At 53.2% G+C, this 20,991-nt stretch overlaps 1 protein-coding gene across 4 annotated transcripts in view; it reads left to right on the top strand.

Annotated features, from left to right (window-relative positions):
• Positions 1-4,718: 4,718 nt before the first annotated feature.
• Positions 4,719-20,991, top strand: part of MLLT1 (MLLT1 super elongation complex subunit) — a 74,585-nt gene continuing 58,312 nt past the window's right edge. For 2 of the 4 annotated variants that reach the window (XM_055238265.2, XM_063615848.1), the window contains exons 1-2: positions 4,721-4,934; positions 13,938-14,118. In XM_055238265.2, the coding sequence (XP_055094240.1) occupies positions 4,923-4,934; positions 13,938-14,118 (193 nt within the window). In that variant the 5' untranslated portion in view covers positions 4,721-4,922. Of the gene's footprint in view, positions 4,935-13,937; positions 14,119-20,991 lie in introns of all 4 variants that reach the window. The other 2 variants (XM_063615849.1, XM_055238264.2) reach the window with 2 other exon arrangements.

The raw sequence follows: 20,991 nt of genomic DNA, 5'->3' as shown, positions 1-20,991 counted from the left end.
AGCAGCCTGGGCAAGATGGTTTGTTTTTTTTTTTTTTTTTTTTTTTTGAGACACAGTCTCACTCTTTTGCCCAGGGTGGAGTACAGTGGCACAATCTTGGCTCCCAGCTTACTGCAACTTCTGCTTCCCAGATTCAAGCAGTTCTTATGTCTCAGCCTCCCAAGTAGCGGCATTACAGGCACATGCCATCACGCCCAGCTAATTTTTGTATTTTAGTAGAGATGGGTTTTTGCCATGTTGGCCAGGCTGGTCTTAAACTCCTGACCTCAAGTGACCCGCCTGTCTTGGACTCCCAAAGTGCTGGGATTACAAGTGTGGGCCACTGCATCTGGCCATCTACAAAAAATTTTAAAAGTTAGCTGGGCGTGGTGTTTATGTGGGAAATAGGCATACCTAAATAGGTGCATGCCTGTGTTCCCAGCTACATGAGAGGCTGAGTGGGAGAACCACTTCAGCCCAGGAGGTTAAGGCTGCAGTAAGCTGTGTTTGTACCACTGCACTCCAGCCTGGGTGACAGAGCAAGACCCTGTCTCAAAAAAAAAAAAAAAAAAAGTATTAACAATCACTGCTTATTTTCTCAGCATGATCTCCATTTTTTTTTCTTTCCAGCACCACCTGCTCTTGATTAAAAAGCATGGTGGTGTTACCATGACAGCAACCTGATCTTCTTTAGAGTTTTTATCTGGACTTACTTTCATTCCAAAGTCATTCATTTTCTGGTGTTGTTTGTTCTTCAGTGCAAACACTGGCCCCACTAGCTAATAAATGTTTGACTGACACTTAAGTGAGAAAACAATCTGTTTTTTTCTTTTTTCTTTTTCTTTCTTTTTTTTTTTTTTTTATCTGAGACAGAGTTTTGCTCTTGTCGCCCAGGCTGGAGTGCAGTGGCGCAATCTCTGCTCACTGCAACCTCCGTCTCCCAGGTTCAAGCAATCCTCCTGCCTCAGCCTCCTGAGTAGCTGGGATTATGGGTGCCCACCATCATGCCAGGCTAATTTTTGTATTATTAGTAGAGACGGGGTTTCACTGTGTTGGCCAGGCTGGTCTCGAACTCCTGACCTCAGGTGATCCTCCCGCTTCAATTTTTTCTTCGTTTTTAAACAATTTTATTACTTTTTGCCCATGACACAGCTCACAGGAGATCCCAAGAACATGTGCCCCAACAATCTGATTTTTTAAATAGGGGTTTTTTTTTTATTTTATTTTTTTATTTTTATTTTTTATTTTTGAGACGGAGTCTTGCTCTGTTGCCCAGGCTGGAGTGCAGTGGCGCGATCTCGGCTCACTGCAAGCTCCGCCTCCCGGGTTCACGCCATTCTCCTGCCTCAGCCTCTCCGAGTAGCTGGGACTACAGGCGCCCGCCACCACGCCTGGCTAATTTTTTGTATTTTTAGTAGAGACGGGGTTTCACCGTGGTCTCGATCTCCTGACCTCGTGATCTGCCCGCCTCGGCCTCCCAAAGTGCTGGGATTACAAGCGTGAGCCACTGCGCCCGGCCAGGTTATTTATTTTTTATCCAACTTTTAAGTTCAGGGATACATGTGCAAGATACGCAGGTTTGTTACATAGGTAAACGTGTGCCGTGGCAGTTTGCTGCACAGATCATCCCATCACCTAGGTATTAAGCCCGGCCTTTGTTACCTGTTCTTCCTGATGCTCTCCCTCCCCCCACCACACCCCCTGACAGGCCCCGGTGTGTGTTGTTCCCCACCATGTTACCATGTGTTCTCATCATTAAGCTCCCACTTATACATGAGAACATGTGGTGTTGGGTTTTCTGTTCCTGCGTTAGTTCGCTGAGGATAACAGCTTCCAGCTCCATCCATGTCCCTGCAAAGGACATGCTCTGGTTCCTTTTTATGGCTGCATAGTATTCCATGGTGTATATATACCACATTTTCTTTATCCAATCTATCACTGATGGGCATTTAGGTTGATTTCATGTCTTTGCTATTGTCAATAATGCTGCAGTGAACATATGCGTGCATGTGTCTTTATAATAGAATGATTTATATTCCTTTGGGTATATACCCAGTAATGGGATTGCTGGGTTGAACGGTATTCATGCCTCTAGGTCTTTGAGGAATCGTCACACTGTCTTCCACAATGGTTGAACTAATTTACACTCCCACCAATAGTGTAAAAGTGCTTTTTCTCCGCAACCTTGACAGCATCTGTTGTTTTTTGACTTTTTTTTTTTTTGAGACGGAGTCTCGCTCTGTCGCCCAGGCTGGAGTGCAGTGGCGCAATCTCGGCTCACTGCAAGCTCACCCTCCCGGGTTCACGCCATTCTCCTGCCTCAGCCTCTCCGAGTAGCTGGGACTACAGGCGCCCGCCACCACGCCCGGCTAATTTTTTCTATTTTTTTAGTAGAGACGGGGTTTCACCGTGGTCTCGATCTCCTGACCTCATGATCCGCCCGCCTCGGCCTCCCAAAGTGCTGAGATTACAAGCGTGAGCCACCGCGCCCGGCGTTTTTTGACTTTTTAATAATCGCCATTCCGACTTCTGTGAGATGGTATCTCACTGTGGTTTTGATTTGCATTTCTCTAATAATCAGTGATGTTGAGCATTTTTTCATATGCTTATTGGCCGCATGTATGTCTTCTTTTGAGAAGTATCTGTTCATGTCCTTTGCCCATTTTTTAATGGTGTGGTTTGTTTCTTTCTTGTAAATGACAACCCGATTTTTAATGATAAGAGGGAATTAAAATAACTCCACAAGGATCCCCAAATCACAGGCAGAAGTCCTAATGTCCAAGAGACAAGTGGCTTACAAAGTCCTGAAAAAGATGGGGTTATGCCTATTTCCCACATAAACACAGTTTACAGGTCATTGTAAAATTTTGTGATCCTCAATAAATCAAAACAGTTTTTTGAGAGATAGGTACTATTTAAAATTTTGTGGATAACATGAGATTCTCTCTTTAAAAATTATATTTTTGGTCAGGGCACAGTGGCTCATGCCTATAGTCTTAGCACTTTGGGAGGCCATGGCAGGAGGATTGCCTGAGGCCAGGAGTTGGAGACCAACCTGGGCAACATAGTGAGACCCCTCTTTCTATAAATAAATAAATAAATAACCAAACTAGCTGGGCGTGGTGACATGAGCCTGCAGTCAGTCCTAATTGCTTGAGAGGCTGAGGTGGGAGAATTGTTTGAACCCAGGAGTTCTAGTCCAGTGCCATGATTGTGCCACTGCACTCCAGCAGAGACCTCATCTCAAAAAAAAAATCTTTATTGACAAATAATAACTGTATATATGTATGGGGTACACCTTGATGCTTTGATACAGGTATACATTATGGAATAAACAAATCAGGCTAATTGACATATCCATCACCACATATACTTATCAATTATTTATGGTGAGAACATTCAAAATCCACTTTTAGCATTTTTTTTCTTTTTTTCTCTTTTTTGAGACAGAGTCTTGCTCTGTCACTCAGGCTGGAGTGCAGTGGCGTGATCTCAGCTCACTGCAACCTCTGCCTCCCTGGTTCAAGCGATTCTCCTGCCTCAGCCTCCTGAGTAGCTAGAATTACAGGCACACACCACCACGCCCGGCTAATTTTTGTATTTTTTTTAGTAGAGATGGGATTTCACCATGTTGGCCAGGCGGGTCTTGAACTCCCGACCTCAGGTGATCCGTCCCCCTCAGCCTCCCAAAGTGTTGGGATTACAGGCATGAGCCACTGCATCTGGCCACTTTTAGCAATTTTAAAATATAAAATAACATTATTATGTAGTCACCTTGCTGTGTGATAGATCGCCAGAACTTATTCTTCATGTCTAACTGAAAACATGTGACTCTCCTGGGTCATTTGAATGTAGCACGATTCCAAATTTGTATCATTCAAATTAGCACGAAGAATCACACAGTACTGTTCTTCAACCTATTTCATAGATGCACAAACTGAGACTCAGGGAAAGGTGAAGAAGGGGCTGACCAGGTTTGCCAAGGATATGCAGGATTAGAAAAATTAATCTCCACTTTGGGAGGTTGAGGCAGGCAGATCACTTGAGGTCAGGAGTTTGAGACCAGCCTGGCCAACATGGCAAAACCCCGTCTCTACTAAAAATACAAAAATTAGCTGGGCGTAATGGTGAGCTCCTGTAATCCCAGCTACTCGGGAGGCTGAGGCAGTAGAATCTTTTGAACCTGGGAGGTGGAGGTTGCAGTGAGCTGAGATCGTGCTACTACACTCTAGCCTAGGCCACAGAGCGAGACTGTGTCTTAAAAGAAAAAAAAAAGAAAATTAATCTCCAGTTTCAGAGCCCTGGGCTCATTCCATCACATAACAGCATCATGAGGTCAGGAAACAAAAGTGTCCCTACCAGGGGGCTGGGGGATCCCTCCACAGGGCTCGAACCCGTAACCTCAGTTGCAGCTCCTGGGACGCTCCCGCTCTGGAGGCTCCAGCCACGAGGCAGCGCCCCCTGCGGGCCGCAGCGCGCAGGCGCGGCGCACCCGTCCCGCCCCCGCCCCCCTCCACGTGCGGCGCACACCTCGCGCTCCCCTCCGCCAGGCTCGCCTCGCGCCTCCCTCCCTCCCTCCTCCCGCCCCTCCGGTCCCAGCCTCCCATTGGCTGCGGGCTTCGTCCCTCCGACCGCAGCCCGGCAGGCCCCCACCAGGCAGGAAGTCCCGCGCCACAAGCGGCCGTCCGCGCCGTCGATTGGCCCAGGTGGCTGTCAGTCGATGCGGCGGGCCCTAGTCGGCGGCGGGGGCCCGTGATCGGTGCGCGACCCGGGCTGGCGGTGGTTTCCGGTTCCGCGGGGCTGGCGGGCGAGCGGGCGGCCGGGATCGGCGGCGACGGCGGCGGCGGCGGCGCTTGACAGACAATGAGGGCGGCGGGGCGGCGTTGAGCGGCGGCGGCGGCGGCGAGCGACGCGGGGCCCGGGGGCGGGGCGGGGCGCCAGCCATGGACAATCAGGTGAGGAGCGGCCGCGCCGCCCCAGCGCAGCCCGCCCGGCCCCCTCCCGCCCGCCGGCCCGCCCGGCCCTCCCCGGTCCCGGCCTCCCCGCTCCGCGCCCGCCCGCCCGCCCGCCCGCTTTGTGCGCGCCCGCCGCTCCCCGGGCCTTTATGTGGGGCGGGGGCGCCCCTCCCCCATCCGCGACCCCGGCCAGGGCGCCTCGGACCCCCTTCAGGACCTGGGCCGGGCCCGGAGCCCCCTGGGACGCTCCTGGTGACCCCCCAGCCTGGCTCGGAGCCCCCCGGGAGACCCCTCGGAACCCCAGTCCGACCTGCATCCACCTGGGACGCCCCTGGGGACCCCAGCCCGGCGTAGGGACCTCAAGACAGCTCTCGGGACTTCAGCCTGGCCCAGAGCTCCTTCCAGGCACTTCCTGGGATCTCGGCCCTGTTCAGACCCCTCCCGGGACCCCTCGGATCTGCCCTGTAGACCTTTCCCTCTCTAGGTCCAGGGCCAGTCACTGTCTGCTTTCCTGTCTGGACCCTTGGCCCCGAGTCGCCTCAAACTCCCGGAGTCCCCAACCTGCTGCCTGTCCTCCCTTCAACCTCAGCTCAGATATGAGGCGTCCCCGGCCCCCTGGGACCCTGCTCTGCGGCCTCTCTCTTCCTTGAACCCAGGCCCAGCCTAAGCTTTATCTCCACCCATCCCCTACCTGGGCCTGAGCCTTCTCTTTGATCCTGCCCCGGCTGCAGCCAGAGCATCCCTTTCTCCCCCAACCCCAGCCCTGGCCTGAGCTCCTCTGACTCCATAGGACCCTGGCCTTCTGTCTTTTGCTGCAGGGACTCAGGCCTGTTTGGAGTGCCGCCTCTCTTTGTACTTGCTTTTTCAGACTTCTTTCTCTGACCCACCCTGCCGCCTCAGCCCCCTTCTAGTTTCAGGCCCTGATCACTCTCCGTTGAACCCGGCGGGTCTGTCTCTTTCACCTTCAGACCCTCTGCTCTGAGACCAGGGCCAGGAGCAGTTTCTTCTCTGACCCGGATTCCCCAGACCTTTGAGTCACTGATGGCCTGCTGTTTCCCTCAGCTTGGGCCCTCTCCGCCCCTGGGATCCTGATTTAGGCTTCCCCACACTTCACCCCAGTCCAGATCTCCCTCCCAGCCTGGTTCGTCATGTCACAGTCCTGCAGTCTCCTGTACAACCTTTGCCTTCAGGGTCTCCCACTTCATCTAATGCCCATCAGCCTGATGAGTCCTGATGTCTCTTTCAGCCACTACCCTCTCCCTCCTTCCACCTCATTTTCTGTTTTTTTTCCCCCCAGGATCTTAGAGCCTCAGTTGAAACCCAGGGTGGGTGGGTTCCCCAACCTTCCTAAACGCTCCGGACGGCCCCTCCCCATTGGTCTGTGTTGGTTCCCACGAGGCCTTCCTGCACCCTGGCACCCCGTTTACCCAACTCTGCGCTGCCTCTTCTCCAATACCCAAGCCCCTACCCCTCTTCCTCAAGCCCAGAAGCATTGCTGGCCCCCAACATGGGATCATTTCTTCCTCCTCCTCTGCTGCCCTGGCTTTCAGGGGCGCCAGGCCAGGAAAGGTGTTGTGGGGCTGTGGGGGTGGCAGCCAAAATCTCCGCCGTTAGAGAGGCAGGTTGGGGCGTCCCTGGCTGCTGGCGCCACTGAGGTGGCACTGTCTGACTGTGTGGTTTCATGGGTGGGAGGCAAGGATCCTCCCTCCTGCTCATCTTGGCGCCTGTGGCACAGGGTCGTGGAGACAGGTGTCTCATGCTTCTGGCACCCAATTCCCATGGCTTCCCATCTGGTTTGGGTGTTGCTGCCTTCCTCTTAAGAGGTAAGGAAGAGTTTGCAGCAGTTGATTGATGGATTTCCACGTCGTGGTGTGAGTTGATTTCCGTTGAAGGGACAGAGCTTGTTGCTTCCGATCTGTATTGAGTTAAAAACCCAAATGAAATGTACCTTTAGTGTCCACTTTCAATGAAGGCTGCCTCCGGGCAAGTCCCGTTGGGCACACAGAGGCATAGGGTATGGATGGCCCCTGCCCTCCTTCCTTAGTCCCTGGGGGAGATGTCCTAGGCCCGAAGCCTGTCCGTTCCCCTTGTGATGTGTGGAACCCTGGAGGTCTGGGTGGCTGTCACTTATGTAAGTGGGATGGTGGAAATGGGTGGCATTCCTGGTCTGCGACAGAGAGAGATAAAGGTCTCACTCAGGTAGACAGGTGTGAGAGAGAGCTGGCTTTGCACTGCCCGGTACCACAGTCACCAGCATCTGTGGCTGATTTACATTTAAACTAACTTGAATGACAACTTCAGTTCCTCCATCGCACCAGCCACATTTTAAGCGCTCAGTAACCACCATTACTGAGCTACTGAGCTACTGACCACCGTGTCGGGCAATGCAGATGCATTTCCATCATCGCAGAAAGTTCCGTCGATGGTGATGGTCTCCCTCCTTGCAGAAGTGTTTGCAAGGGAAGCTGCTCCCAGAGGGAAGTGTGTTTGGACCCAAAGTCTGATTCTAGCTTCCCCAGCAAAGCTTTCATGCAAATTTGAGAGAGGCCCAAGGGTTCTGTCCCTTCCTCTCAGAGCCAGAGGCCCCTGGGGAAACAGGAGAGAATGGTATCTTTTACTCAAGTAGGTGAGTTGGCGGTCAGTGTCCCTGCGGGACTCTTGGCACAGGGAAAATGCTTTGAATCCAGCAGAACCCTGGGCTTCCGCTCCCACTAGCCCCCCAGATGCCACAAAATGTTAGTGCCTCATTATAGTGGGAAACAGCACGGCTTTCCACCCAGTTGCTGGCTTTGGGAGGCTTTGATTCTCTTTTTGCCTTCCTCTTTTACTCTCTAGGACTTTCAGAGCCCCCTAAGAAGCAGGATTTCCCACTGTGCTCTGGGCTCCCAGCTTCTCAGCATTGACATCTTTTCCCCATGGCCGGGAAAATGCCTTTCTGGTTCTCTTTGCCCCAACCATAACCCGCATGTTTGATTCCCCCTCCGCCCCAAGTCTGTGCTGGTGTTGTCTGTGGTATTTGTATTTTTTTTGGCAGGGGGATGAGCGAGTTCCCTGCTCACTTAAGGGTTATGTCTGGAAGGAGTGTGGTTTGTTTCCTGGGCTGGGGCCGGGGGAGGGGACTGGGACGTGACAAGGATAAGGCTGAGCAGATGCCGAAGAGATTGGGAAAGGGCCTGAGAGCAGGTCACGGGGACTGGGGCTGCCTAGGGAGCTGGGAGGTGGTGTCAGCATCTGGGAGGTCACGTTCTTCGAAAGGACCAGGGAGCACCCCCACACTCGAATTGCTGCTTGCTGGTCCTGCAGATGCTCTCCTAGGTTTGGATTTGAGAGCAGCTGCCTCGCAACGATGTTCTTCAGCAGGGAAAGTTTGTTTCTGATGCCAGGGGCCCGTTTCACAGATGTGGAAATGCAGGCTCAGGAAGTTCTACCAGCAGGCAAGGGTGGGTTGAGTTTTCCTCCTGCAACTCGGCTGGTTCCCCAAACCTGCCCGAAAAGCTCCAAATTACCCAGGTTGCTGGCTGAAGTGTGACAGATTTCCCACCTGCTCCCAGCTCTGAAGCTACTCCCTGGAAAGCTGACCTGCCAGTTTTTTTGTCCTGAAGTGATTATATTGTGAAGCAGTTGAGGGCAGGGACCAGAGTCCTGTTTCCCTTTATGCCCGTTGTGGTTCGTAATGGGAGGTTTTGCACTCAGCTTTGCCAGCTGCTAGTTAAATACAAGTAACTAGGAATCAGTCCCTTTGCAGCCAGGCCCACCTGGTCTGGTGACAGATGCCTGTATTGGGGTTGTGCACATTCAAAAAGTCCACCAAGGCTCCTCCCCCTCCCCCCCGGACAACCTGGGAGATAGCCGGTACACTGTCTGCACATCTGTGGGCCCCTGGTTCGTAAATACTCTGTCCCAGGCCTCCCCTGACAATGTTGTCAGACAGTCAGTCTTACCAGGAACCTGCAGATCCTATAAAGGGGAATTTGCATTTCCGGGTGGTCTGCACACCACTCTTAGAGAGTTTCCAGAGAGAAATTCATTGAGTGCCTTCTCATCGCTTTGTCATTGTGCCTTGGGTCAGAGGGACGAGGACAGATGGAGCCAGAAGAGGGGTGGAGGTGCTGGCCCCCAGCCCCAGTGTGCCAGCAGTCAGGGGACCAGGACCCCGTGTACCTGTCAGTGAGAGGCCCTTGCATTCTGGGTGGGCAGCTCTCCGCTTCAGAGGACTGTCAAGGAGGGGCACCTGTCATTCCCCATCTCTTACATTCTAATTCAGTGGTTACCACTGACAGCCCCCGACTGGGCCTGGCGGGAGAAGGTTCCGCAGGGGGTTTTATTGGGTCTCATGTTGCCGTCACTCCATGGGATCGCCCAAGCCTCGTCACCTCTTCCTGTTTGTGCGTGTGTGGCTCACACACATGCACGTTCTCAGCCCAGGAGGACCTCAAAATCAATTTAGGCTGAAGGGGGAAACGACTCCTCAGTGCTCTCCTCTCCTGGGAGGGGAGAGGATCATTGCCTCCGAGGGAATTAGATGCAGTAGCCAAACTCCAGGCATAATTCTACCACTGGGTGAAGTGCAAGTTCCCAGAGGAAGGGCATCTATTGAGAATTCCCACCAGAAGACCAGGGGAAACCTTCAGATGAACTGGTTGTTGTAGACCTGCCTTCAGGGCTTGCAGGAAGTGGGGTACGTCGGCTGAAGGAATTGTGTGAAGCTGTTGGAACAAGGCTGGCTCGCGGCTCTTTGCCAGGTGGGGGCCGCTGTAGCCCACACCTGGGGAGAGCCGCACGCTGCGTTGAGAAAGCCCCGGCTAAGCTGCCCTCGAGAGGCTGTTTGCCTGGTTTGCCCGATTTGGGATTTGGGCCCTTTGGTTCCAAGTGCCCTCTGCCAGCTGGCCTGGAGAGAGGGCAGTGTCCCAGCTGAGGCCCTCTGCCCAAGCCTAACTGTCCCCAGATGGCCCTCGGAGCGCTCGTGCCCGTCCCTCTGTCCACTGTCTTTCAGATGGTTTCCCAGAAGTGAGACGGACAGCTCTTTCCGGGACAGTCCTGGAAGGTTCCCCTTTATCCTGGGCTTTTGTTGGGGAGTGGGTGTCAGGGTGGTCCCAGAGGTGCAGGGAAGTGGAAATCCCTGAGACCACAGCCCCCTGGCTCGTTTCCAGCCATCCATTCCAGAGGTTCCAAAAAAGTGGCCTCCCAGCAGCAGGCATTCCTGGTGCCTTGAAGGAACTTGCTGGGATAAAGTTGGGGGAGAGCTACTGACCAATCAGATTATTCATTCTAAGACATTCTGGAGAGCCTGTCACTTAACCTCTGCAGCCAGGCACCCTTCCTAGAGAGACAGCTAATTGATTAGCTTCAGTTCTTTGGTCCTAATGGGCAGGGAAAGAGTCCAGGTGGCGTGGGGGAAGGGGGGTGGTTACCCTTGGCTATGGAATTGGCTTAGCTGTGCTAATAAATTATCATGACCTGACAAGTCAAAGGCGTTGGCCGGGGCTCCACTTCTTGCCTCCCGTTGACGTGGCTTGAGCGTCTCACTGAATCCGTGATTCCTTTTTTACTACAACAGCAGAGACTGTTATCCCCCCCCTTCCGGGGAGTGCCCCCCTCAGCGCTCCACAGTCCCCTGGGTGCAGCAGGCCAGGCGCCCGAACTTCGCATCTGTTGGCCGAGTCTGGGGTATGCCCTTAACAGTGGATGTTGAGGCTCAAGTTGGCGCCAGCCCCCAGGGCATCCATGTCGCCCGGGCAGCGCTTTGGGCCTGGCCTGCCGGCTGCAAAGATTACCCATCGCTGCCTCGGAACCTTCCTGTTTACTTTGGCCACTGCGGTGGAGTTCTGGTGCTTCCATCCTCCCCCTCTCCAGTGGAACCGCGGTCTTTCACTCTTTCACAATAACTGCTCTGCCGCCTGCGTGCCCTGGGTAGGAACTCCCTGTCATCAAAAATGCTGGGAAGTCGGCCGAGGTCTGAGTGGCCGGGTCAGTGAATAAGCGATTCCGAGGAGACACTGTCATCGTGTGGGAGTCAGCTCCACAGAAGCAGGGGTCGTTCTCCCGCATCCTGGTGCTGTTCCCATGATGTGTATGTACATTTAGTTTTCACCTGTAATGCTCCCAGCGGGAGTTTTCTAGAGAAAAAGGCAGAGGCCCACGCGTGTAAGCATAGAGGGTGGTCACAGCCGCTTGGGGCTAATGTCAGTGTTGTTTTGGGTTTGCTGGAATGCGGTGCTGTTCAGGCAGATGCTCGTGCTTGGCCTGAGTATTGCCAGGCCGACGCCAAGCCCTCACCTCGCGTGTTTGGTGGGGGCACTTTTACCTGAGATCCACATAAATCCGCAGCGCCGGGGGTTTATGAGTGTGCCTGATCTTCCGTCCATCCCCACTTTCTTCTCACACTGGGGTCGTCGATGTCCCTGCTGCCCGGATCTTGGAGTCACCTGAATGTCCTCCACCCTCAGGTCCTGTCAGTTCTGTGGCTTCGGGCTGTGTTCACCCTTTTTCCAGCCACTCCCTCTGGTTGCCTCCTCATAGGCTTGAGTTGCTGTTAGTTTGCCGTTCGCCCTTTTCTGCCTGCACCCCAGGCCTTACACAGAGGGCCGAGGGTGGGGCTTTGACTCCAAGACCGTTTCCCATATCCGTCAGCCACTTACGACGGGTTATTTCTTTTGTCTTTGGCCTGATCCCAGGCACCCCCTGCAGTGTGCCTGGTCCCTAGGGAGCCCCTGCCCTCTTTTCCCAGGGAACTCCAGAGGGACAGTTGTCCTGAGCCAAGGGAATCCCCTCTGCCCCATTTCCTTTTAAAAATTAATTTTTAGTTGACAAAAATTGTATATCTGTATCATGTACATGTTTTAATTTACTTTTTAAGTTGCCAAATAGAAAGTGCACACCTCCGCCTCATTTCTTATACCTGGCTTGCTGTGCACACAGACCCTCAGCCTCTCCGGCCAGTTCTTCCACACGCTGGAACTGGCCTGTCCTTATCTGCCACCATGGCCCTGCTGTCTCTGAAAGCATCATTCAGAACTCCCTGACCTGAGAGGCTCTCTGGTTTAATTAATCCAGCATCGTCCGGGCCTCTTGTCCCGTGGTTTCAAGATAGAGGCTAAGAAGACGAACAAGACATAGTCCCTGCTCTCAGAGAGTTCACAGGGGCCCTGGGGGCTGTGTCAACAACCCAGGAGCAGGGGATGGGATGAAGGGGCTCCCGTGGAGCTGCCCACAGGCTTCTGTGGGGACTCAGGGTTGGTCTCCAGTGTAGCTACCAGAAAGGGCCCTGGAAAGGGCAGCGTGTGAGCCAGGACTTGAGATGAGTAGGGTTTTGAAACGAGCTTAGAGCACACAGGCTGCGGCACTAGAAGAGATGAAGAGAGATGGAGTGGCTGTTCCTGGTGTGTCTGGGGCTGGCTGTAGGATTGAACTGGAATGTGCGCGTTTCCTGCATTTCCTCGGTTCTGGGACTCTGAGATACCAGGACAGCGCCACCAACTCAGGAGCAGCTTCTGTGTGTGTGTGTGCACGTGTGCGCCTGTGTGTGCAGGCTGGACTCTGACTTCAAAAGGGTTAGGACGTGAAAAGAGACGAGTGTCTCAGACTTGAAATACACGCGTGGAAGATGTGCGCGGGGCTCGGGCTTCCTTCTGAGGGAGTGACAAGCCGTGGAAAGCTTTAACATGGCGGGCGGGGGTGGGGGCGATAGGATCTGCCTGCCCCGGCGGCTCCATCGCGTGACAACTGAGAGCTCAGAGAGGGGGACGGAGAGGGAGGGAAGCCGGCCAGGCGCCGGGGCACTCAGCCAGGTGGCGGGGTCTGAACGGGGCCGCGAAATGCCAAAGAAGAGACAGGTACTGGAGGGATTGCAGCCACTGGGACACACCTGGCCAGTTGCCGAGCGATGGTGTGGAAAGGCGCAGATGGGAGCTGTCTGGTCTGGGGCCCGGGAGGGCGGCTCTGTCAGGGGAGGTTGTGGGACTCAGGCCATGGTCTGGCTGGCTCCCGGCTATCTCAGCACTTAGAAGCAAGTGTGCACTTGGCCGCTGCTTTATTTTGTAACATTCTTGTATTTGATAGTAGGTGTCAGGGCCGTATCTATGAAAAGTCTGGGGAGGTTTTTACAGAGCAGAGTGGATATTTACTGTAGGTTCCCTGTTGGTGGTTTTGGCCAACCTAGGTATGAAGAGTGTTTTGAAGGCATGCAGCTTTGTGTTCAGTGGCGTGGAACTGGCCTGAGCTGCCTTGTATTTCAGAGCAAAGTGTCAGACATGACATGTGCTCAGCGGAGGGAGCTGGGCTGCCCAGGCCATGTGTCCACCTGGGACCGGTCACCAGGGGGCCGCAGGCTGGCCTCTGCCTTCTTCTCGGGAACCTCCCATTCTGCTTTTGAAACTGAAAGCCAGTGTTGTAGCTGATGACTTAGGGGAAGGAGAGGGGCCTCCGGGAGGTGCTGTGATGCGTGCGTGGGAATGAAAATGCTGGAGTCAACAAGCTTAGGTGGCAGAGACACCAACAGCCATCAGCAAGATGACTTTTGATAATGAAAGTGCTCGGAAGAGCATCCTCTATGATAAAGAGTGATGGGAGCGGTGGTGGATGCTTTTGGATCGGTGATCAGGGGAGGCTTCCCTGCAGAGGGACAGTCAAGCTGAGAGCCCAGTGACAAGAGGCGCCAGCGTGGGAAGTCTCAGGAGCAGAGGATCGTAGGCCAGTGCGGTGGCCCTGAGGCAGGAGTGAGCTAGGCTGAGCTGGGGACCGGTGAGGAGGCTGTGCAGGTGGAATTGAGGATAAGGGGGCGGATGAGAGGAGACGCGGGGACTGTGTGGGAGTACGGAGGGGAGAAGGCACGGGGCATCTGCGGCAAGGTGCTGGCGCGATAGGAAGCCGTCTGTGTGCTGCTCACTGGGTTGAGAGCGTATTGCACTGCTGGGGGTCTTTATCGAAAGTTCTCTGTGGGTGAGGGGACAGTCCCCTGCTTGGAGGCGTGTGCTGACTTCGTCTCCCCACCTCTCTCTCCTCCAGTGCACCGTCCAGGTGAGGTTAGAGCTGGGGCATCGCGCCCAACTGCGCAAGAAGCCCACCACGGAGGGGTTCACTCACGACTGGATGGTGTTTGTCCGCGGCCCTGAGCAATGTGACATCCAGCACTTCGTGGAGAAGGTGGTCTTCTGGCTGCACGACAGCTTCCCCAAGCCCAGACGCGGTGAGTGGCCTCAAGCCCTGAGTGCCCGCAGCACGGATCCATCTGACTTCACTCCTCCCAAGGCCAGGCTCCACCCCTCCCTCAGGAGCAGCAGGACCCCTCCAACCATGAGGTTCCGGCTTGCGTCCCTCGGCGTGGGGGCATTGGAGCCGTGTCACCTCCAGCTGTTGAGTTAGTCGTAGGAAAAACTGAAGGAGGTGGTGGCGGTCTGTCGTGTCATGATTTAGACCCGGGCTCTGGGAAGCAGCCAGGGAGCACAGCCAGGTTGGCATGGGTGGGACAGGTGAAGTCAGCTGGCTGGTGAGTGATCAGGAAGTTGCCGACCGGGCCTGTGTTTGCTTGGGGGTGCCGTGTGAAGAATTCCCAATATTTGGGACAGAAAGAATGCGGGAGCTCATGTCACCACTGTCTTTTCTCTTCCATGTCTTCCCTCTCCCTTCAAGCCTCAGGCTGTCATTGATTCAGCACGAGTGCCTCAGTCATGTATTCTGTCAGCGTCTCCACCTGTGGCGTGGGGGCCCTGGCCTTCCTGGAGGGTGCAGTGTGACGGGGCACAGGCCGGAACTCACCCAGTTTATGATCAGGGACGCCCTCCTGGGGAAGCGAACCCTAGGGGAAGGCTGTGGTGGGGAATCGGAGAGTGAGGTGGTGGTCTGGCGAGCGCCATCAGGGCTGGGGCCGTGTCTGCTTTTCTTACCGCTGAGTCCCCAGCGTGAAGCCCGGAGCCCGGCACATCACAGGGATTCGACAAATGCGTCTTGGGCGATGTCTTGGTAAAGGAATGAGGGACTTTCTGTAGCAAAGCACTTCAGGGTGGGAAGAGCCCTGGCTGGGCTGGTGACCCCTCTACCGTGCAATATGGGGGTCCCGGGAGCTCCAAGGGTCACGGGAAGTGAGCCGTGCACAAGCATGGGTGTGCTTAGGTTGAAGCAAGAGCTTCCCGGGACCCGGGACCCGGGACCCTGGCCCTGAGCCTGTAAGTGGTTTGCAGCCTAGCGGGGAAGTGACGGGCGTTGGCAGCAGTAGAGGCTTGTCATTTTGAAGGGATGCCCACCTGCGATTCCCTCAGCCTGCGGCTCCCCTTTCCCTCTGCATTTCTCGTTTCCTGAGTCTTCACCTTCTCCCCTTTTCCTTCCTCCCTCTCTAAGCCTCTTAGAGGATGGCCGCGGAGGCTAACAGCGGCAGATGTTTATAAAGCGCTTCCTAATCGTGGGGACACATGCCATTTATCGAGAACTTCCTGGCCAGCCCTTCGTGCGCAAGATCGCGTTTTCTTCTCACCACAGCCCTCTTCTGCAGACGGGGAGGCGGGCCCAGGGGGCAGGCCGCTGCCTGTGCTTACAGCAGGGTGGGCAGGCTGGCCCGTGGGCTGGGTCCAGCCACTGCCAGTGCAGCCTGTTTTTATTGGTGCACGGCCATGCCCGCCTGTGTAGGTGTTGCCTGTGGCTGCTTTCGCGCCACGTCGGCAGAGCAGGAGCCTGGCTGCCCCTCCTGCACCAGGCCCTCTTTCCTTTCTCTGGTGGCATCCACTCCACTTCTCTTTCACCAACCCCCTCACCCCTCCCCTTTTCTCTGTCCCCGGAGCACAGGGATGGGCCCAGGACGCTGATTTCTATCCACTTTGAGGCTGTTGATTTCACCTTTGTTCCCCACCACGTTGACACAGCACCTTCTCCAAGTACCTGGAAGATGGGGTGGTGAATGGGGCTCACTCTCAAGGGTTACTTTTTTGTTTTTTGTTTGTTGTGTTGCCCAGGCTGGTCTTGAGCTCCTGGCAGGTGCGTGCCACCATGCCAGGTTTCAGTGTCAGTTTGCAGGTGGCCTTTAAAGTAGTAGCTGAGCCCTGTTTGTTGCAGTCTGTCTGTGGTGCCTGGAGGCAGATAGCGGCCCCATCAAATGTATCAGAAAGTAAATTTCCAGCTCACACTCTTGTTGCATTGAATAAAACTTTAGAGAGGGAGTGAACCTCTTAGAGCACTCCAGCCTCTGGATTGATACTTGAGGTACTTAAAAAGTATCTTTTACTTCCGCTCGGGCTTACATTATCACAAATCAAATAGGGCAGAAACATGTAAGGTACAAAGTTGCTGTTCCTGGCCTCCTTAGTCCTCCCTCCCCAGGGCTGTCTTCCTAGCCCTCTCTGGACTCTTCTTAACACCAGCTCATTTGCTTCTTATTTCTTGATTTTTTAAATGTAGAGAATACTTACTGATTTACCAGCTTGAAGGGTTAGAATTTATCCCAAAGTACCCCTTTTATCCACTGTCTTCTCTAAGTTTTTAATTGTCCAGTGACTCGCTTTTGCGTTGGTTGTCTTTGTGACTTTGAATGATGATGTGAGCCTGTTTACCTTTGGGATCCTTCACAGAAGAGTCCCACGTCACCCTTTTTAGGGAGTCCTCTGGCTGCCTGGGCTAAATCACAGTTTCTTTGCCCAATATACCCACACAGCCATATGCTTCTTAGCCTTTTTTTTTCTGCTTTGGTTTTCTCCTTAGCACCATCTTAACATCTTGTACATATTACTTCTTTATCTTGTCCATCCCTCTCCCCACCCCAAGTAAGAGGCTTCTGTCAGTTTTGTTTGCTGCTACATGCTCGGTGCCTGCAGGGATACAGTAGGTGCTTACTGAGTGTTTGATGACTGAATGGACCCTTGGACCTGGTCAGCTTTTGTTAGTGTTTTCTGACTCTCCACTGAGTAAGGCAAGGCCACCAGTACCCTGTCTTTTTTTGACCCTGCTGCACCCCTCCTTTTGAGGCTACAGTGGACGTTGTTAAGCTTGTTGACAAAGACCAAGAGCTTCGCTCCCCAATTGTAGATTGACTGTAAGAGTTGGGAACTAGCAGTAGGCAGCGTTGACATGTTTGACGCTGTCACCATCAGGCTGGTTGGGACGGCAGGACTTCATTCAGCCTCTGTTTCCCGTGTCCTGAACTCTGGGCCACTCCAGAGAGAAGGCTCAAAGTCAGGTCCATGTGAAACGGGTTCTTTTTGGTCATTTTTGGTTAAAATTTGGCCCTGTTGTAGCTTGCTTCACATTTGGTCTGTGGCTTTTGGAATATCCCCTTACTTCTCCTTTTTGCATTGTGTCTTTAGCATGCCTTCATTTTCCCCCCATTCCGTCAATCATTTCATTTATTCTGTGGAATTTTTTTTTTTTTTAATTTTTTGGCCGGGCACGGTGGTTCATGCCTGTAATCCCAGCACTTTGGGAGGCCGAGACAGGTGGATCACCTGAGGTCAAGAATTCAAGACCAGCCTGGCCAATATGCTGAAACCCTGTCTGTACTAAAAATACAACAAAATTAGCCGGCTGTGGTGGCACGTGCCTTTAGTCCCAGCTACTCAGGAAGCTGAGGCAGGAGAATTGCTTGAACCCGGGATGCAGAGGTTGCAGTGAGCCGAGATTACGCCAGTGCACTCCGGCCTGGGCCACAGAGCGAAACTATGTCTCAAAAAAAAAAAAAAATTCTTTTAGAGATGGGGTGTCACTATGTTGCTCAGACTGGACTCCAACTCCTTGGGCTCAAGCAGTCCTCCCGCCTCTGCTTCAGGGGTAGCTGGGATTACAGGTGTCAGCCGCCTTACCTGGCTTTCTGGCTTGTTTGTTTTGTAAAGTCCTCTGAGTGTTTCATGCTGGTTCTCTGTGCCTTCCTTCTCTAATCGCAACGGACTCTTCTCCAGCCACCCCTTTAGCCACCACCCTGGGCCTTTTCTCCTGTTCTCCTGAGGTTTGTTTATCGGCCTGTGTTTTGGTTTATTTTCTGGTTTTGGTAGAGCAGTTTCTCGAGTAATATTCCAAGAGATTACTTAAGACATTTCTGGCTGGGCGCAGTGGCTCATGCCTGTAATCCCAGAACTTTGGGAGGCCAAGGCAGGTTGGATCACCTGAGGTCAGGAGTTCAAGACCAGTCTGGCCAACATGGCAAAACCCCGTCTCTACTAAAATTACAAAAAATTAGCCAGGGGCAGTGACGGGTGCCTGTAATCCCAGCTACTCGGGAGGCCGAGGCAGGAAAATCGCTTGAACCTGGGAGGCAGAGGTTGCAGTGAGCCGAGATTGCACCACTGCACTCCAGCCTGGGTGACAGACAGAAACTCTGTCTCCAGAAAAAAAAAAAAAAAGAAAGAAATTTTAAAAGAAAGACATGGGCAGTAAACCCTTTGAGTCCTAGCATGTTTGAAAATGCCATTATTCTCTTCTCACAGTGGAGTGGTTGGTTGGTTGCGTGGTTTGGGAATTACAGGTCGAGAATCCCTAAGCTGAAAATCCAAAATCCAAAACTTTTTTTTTTTTTTTTTGGAGACAGAATCTCACTCTGCCACCCAGACTGGAGTGCAGTGTTGCGATCACAGCTTACTGCAGCCTTGACCTTTGGGCTGAAGCAGTCCTCCTGCCTCAGCCTCCCAAGTAGCTGAGACTACTGGCCCGCCACCATACCCAGCTAATTTTTTTGTTTTTTGTAGAGACGGGATTTCACCATGTTGCCCAAGTTGGTCTTGAACTCTTGGGCTTAAAATCTTCCCGCCTCGGCCTCCCAAAATGCTGGGATTACAGGCGTGAGCCACCATGCCCGGCTTAAGATCCAAAACTTTTTGAAACGGAGTCTCACTCTGTTGCCCAGGCTGGAGTGCAGTGGCGCGTTCTCGGTTCACTGCAACCTCCGCCTCCCGGGTTCAAGTGATTCTCCTGCCTCAGCCTCCTGAGTGGCTAGGACTACAAGCCCCCACCACCACCCCTGGCTAATTTTTGTATTTTTAGTAGAGACAGGGTTTCACCATGTTGGTCAGGATGGTCTCAATCTGTTAACCTCGTGATCTGCCCGCTGTGGCCTCCCAAAGTGCCGAGATTACAGGCATGAGCCATCGCACCTGGCCAAGATCCAAAACTTTTGTTGTTGTTGTTGAAACGGAGTTTCGCTCATGTTGCCCAGGCTGGAGTGCAATGGCGTGATCTTGGCTCACTGCAACCTCTGCCTCCCGGGTTCAAGCTATTCCTCTGCCTCAGCCTCCCAAGTAGCTGGGATTACAGGCGTGCACCACCTCGCCTTGCTAATTTCGTATTTTTATTAGAGATGGGGTTTCTCCATGTTGGTCAGGCTGGTCTTGGACTCCTGACTTCAGGTGATCCGCCTTCCTCGGCCTCCCAAAGTACTGGGATTACAGGCGGGAGCCACTGCACCCAGCCAATCCAAAACTTTTTGAGTGCTGACGTGATGCTCAGAAATGCTCACTGGAGCATTTTAGATTTTGGATTTTCGGGTTAGGGATGCTGAACCAGAGGAATGCGAATATTCCAAAGTCTGAAAAATCCCAAATTCACAACACTCCTGCTCCCAAACATTTTGGGAGCATATATCACTTAGCACTATGAAGGCGTTGTGTTAGTATCTTCTGGAAAGTCTGATGCCATTCGGTCCTCATCCCATTATACGTGACCTGTTTTTTTCTGTGGAAACATTTAGGGTGTTTTCAGGACGCTTGCTTTATGACATCATGGGTTTTTTTTTTTTTTTTCTGCTGTTCACTATGTTTTGTGACATTTGAGTGTCCTTCATTTTAGCTCTGAAAGTTTCCTTCTATTTATTTGACAGTTTCCTTCCATCTGTTCATTTCCTCTCTTTTTTTCTTTCTGGGATCCTCATTTTCTTTCTTTTCTTTTTTTTTTTTTTTAACAGAGTTTCGCTCGGTCACCTAGGCTGGAGGGCAGTGGCACTATCTCGGCTCACTGCAACCTCCGCTGCCTGCGTGCAAGCGATTCTCGTGCCTCAGCCTCCCGAGTAGCTGGGATTACAGGTGCGCACCACCACGCCTGGCTAATTTTTTGTATTTTTAGTAGAGAATGTCGTCCAGGTTGGCCTTGAACTCCTGGTGTCAAGTGATCCTCCCACCTCGGCCTCCCAGAGTGCCTAGGATTACAGGCGTGAGCTGTGGTGCCTGGCTGTAATTTCCCCTTTTAGAAGTATCTTATTTTTATTTGTTGGCTATATATCTCCTTGAATCTGAGGACATTGACTCTTGGTTTTTATTTTTTTTGCTTTCTTTTTGTCAAGCTCTCTGTGGTCTCCAAATTGTGTTTCCTCGGGCTCTTTCCTCCTGGTGGGAGCTCCTGAGCGTTCTGATGGGAGGGTGGGTTCTGCCTATCCACAGGCCTGAAGGCTCACGGGCCTCTTGATTTCCTAATGAGTAAGGCCTTCCTCGGGGTCTGGTTTCCACGCTACAAGCTTCAGCTTCCCCCAGGTAGTTGGCTCCTTGAGACACAGAACCATCTCAATTTCTCCAGAGGGAAACCTGAAACTTCCTGGGGTGGGGAGGGGCGGGGAGGGATAGGCAGGAAGGAGGATGGGCGGGAGGGAGGGATCCCAGGGCTCCTGTCCTCAACGCAGCCTTTCAGTTTGCCCTTTTTTTTTTTTAATCACCGCTTTATGGAGATGTAATTTACACATCATAAAATTCACTCTTGTAATGTGTACAGTTAGCGTTTTCAGTATATTCACATAGTTGTGCGGCCATGACCAGTGATTCCATCACTGCTGTCTAATTCCAGAACATTGCTGTCACCCCAGGGAGAAGCTCAGGCCCTGCAGTGGCAGTCACTCCCCTGCTCCCACCCTCCTCCCCCACCGTGCTCCCTTTCCCTCCCCCAGCTTTCATCCTCACTCCTGCCCTCCGCTCAGCCAGTCCAGGACCTTCAGCCTTCTGGCACCAGTGGCTGTCCCTGCCCTGTAGTGCCCCCATGGCAGACTCTGAGCCGTCGCTTCCTTATCCTGCCCCTTGCCCATCGTGTCCTCGTCCGACTTCCTTTCAGAGACTCGCAGGTGGCTTGAATCCCCTCCCTCCGGCCTTCACTCTCACGCCTTACTCCTGTC

The sequence above is a fragment of the Symphalangus syndactylus genome, chromosome 13 (assembly GCF_028878055.3).
Source record: "Symphalangus syndactylus isolate Jambi chromosome 13, NHGRI_mSymSyn1-v2.1_pri, whole genome shotgun sequence".
In the NCBI taxonomy this organism is placed as follows: domain Eukaryota; kingdom Metazoa; phylum Chordata; class Mammalia; order Primates; family Hylobatidae; genus Symphalangus; species Symphalangus syndactylus.
The sequence above is the reverse complement of the archived record's forward strand: the minus strand, read 5'-3'. Positions and strand labels throughout refer to the sequence as shown.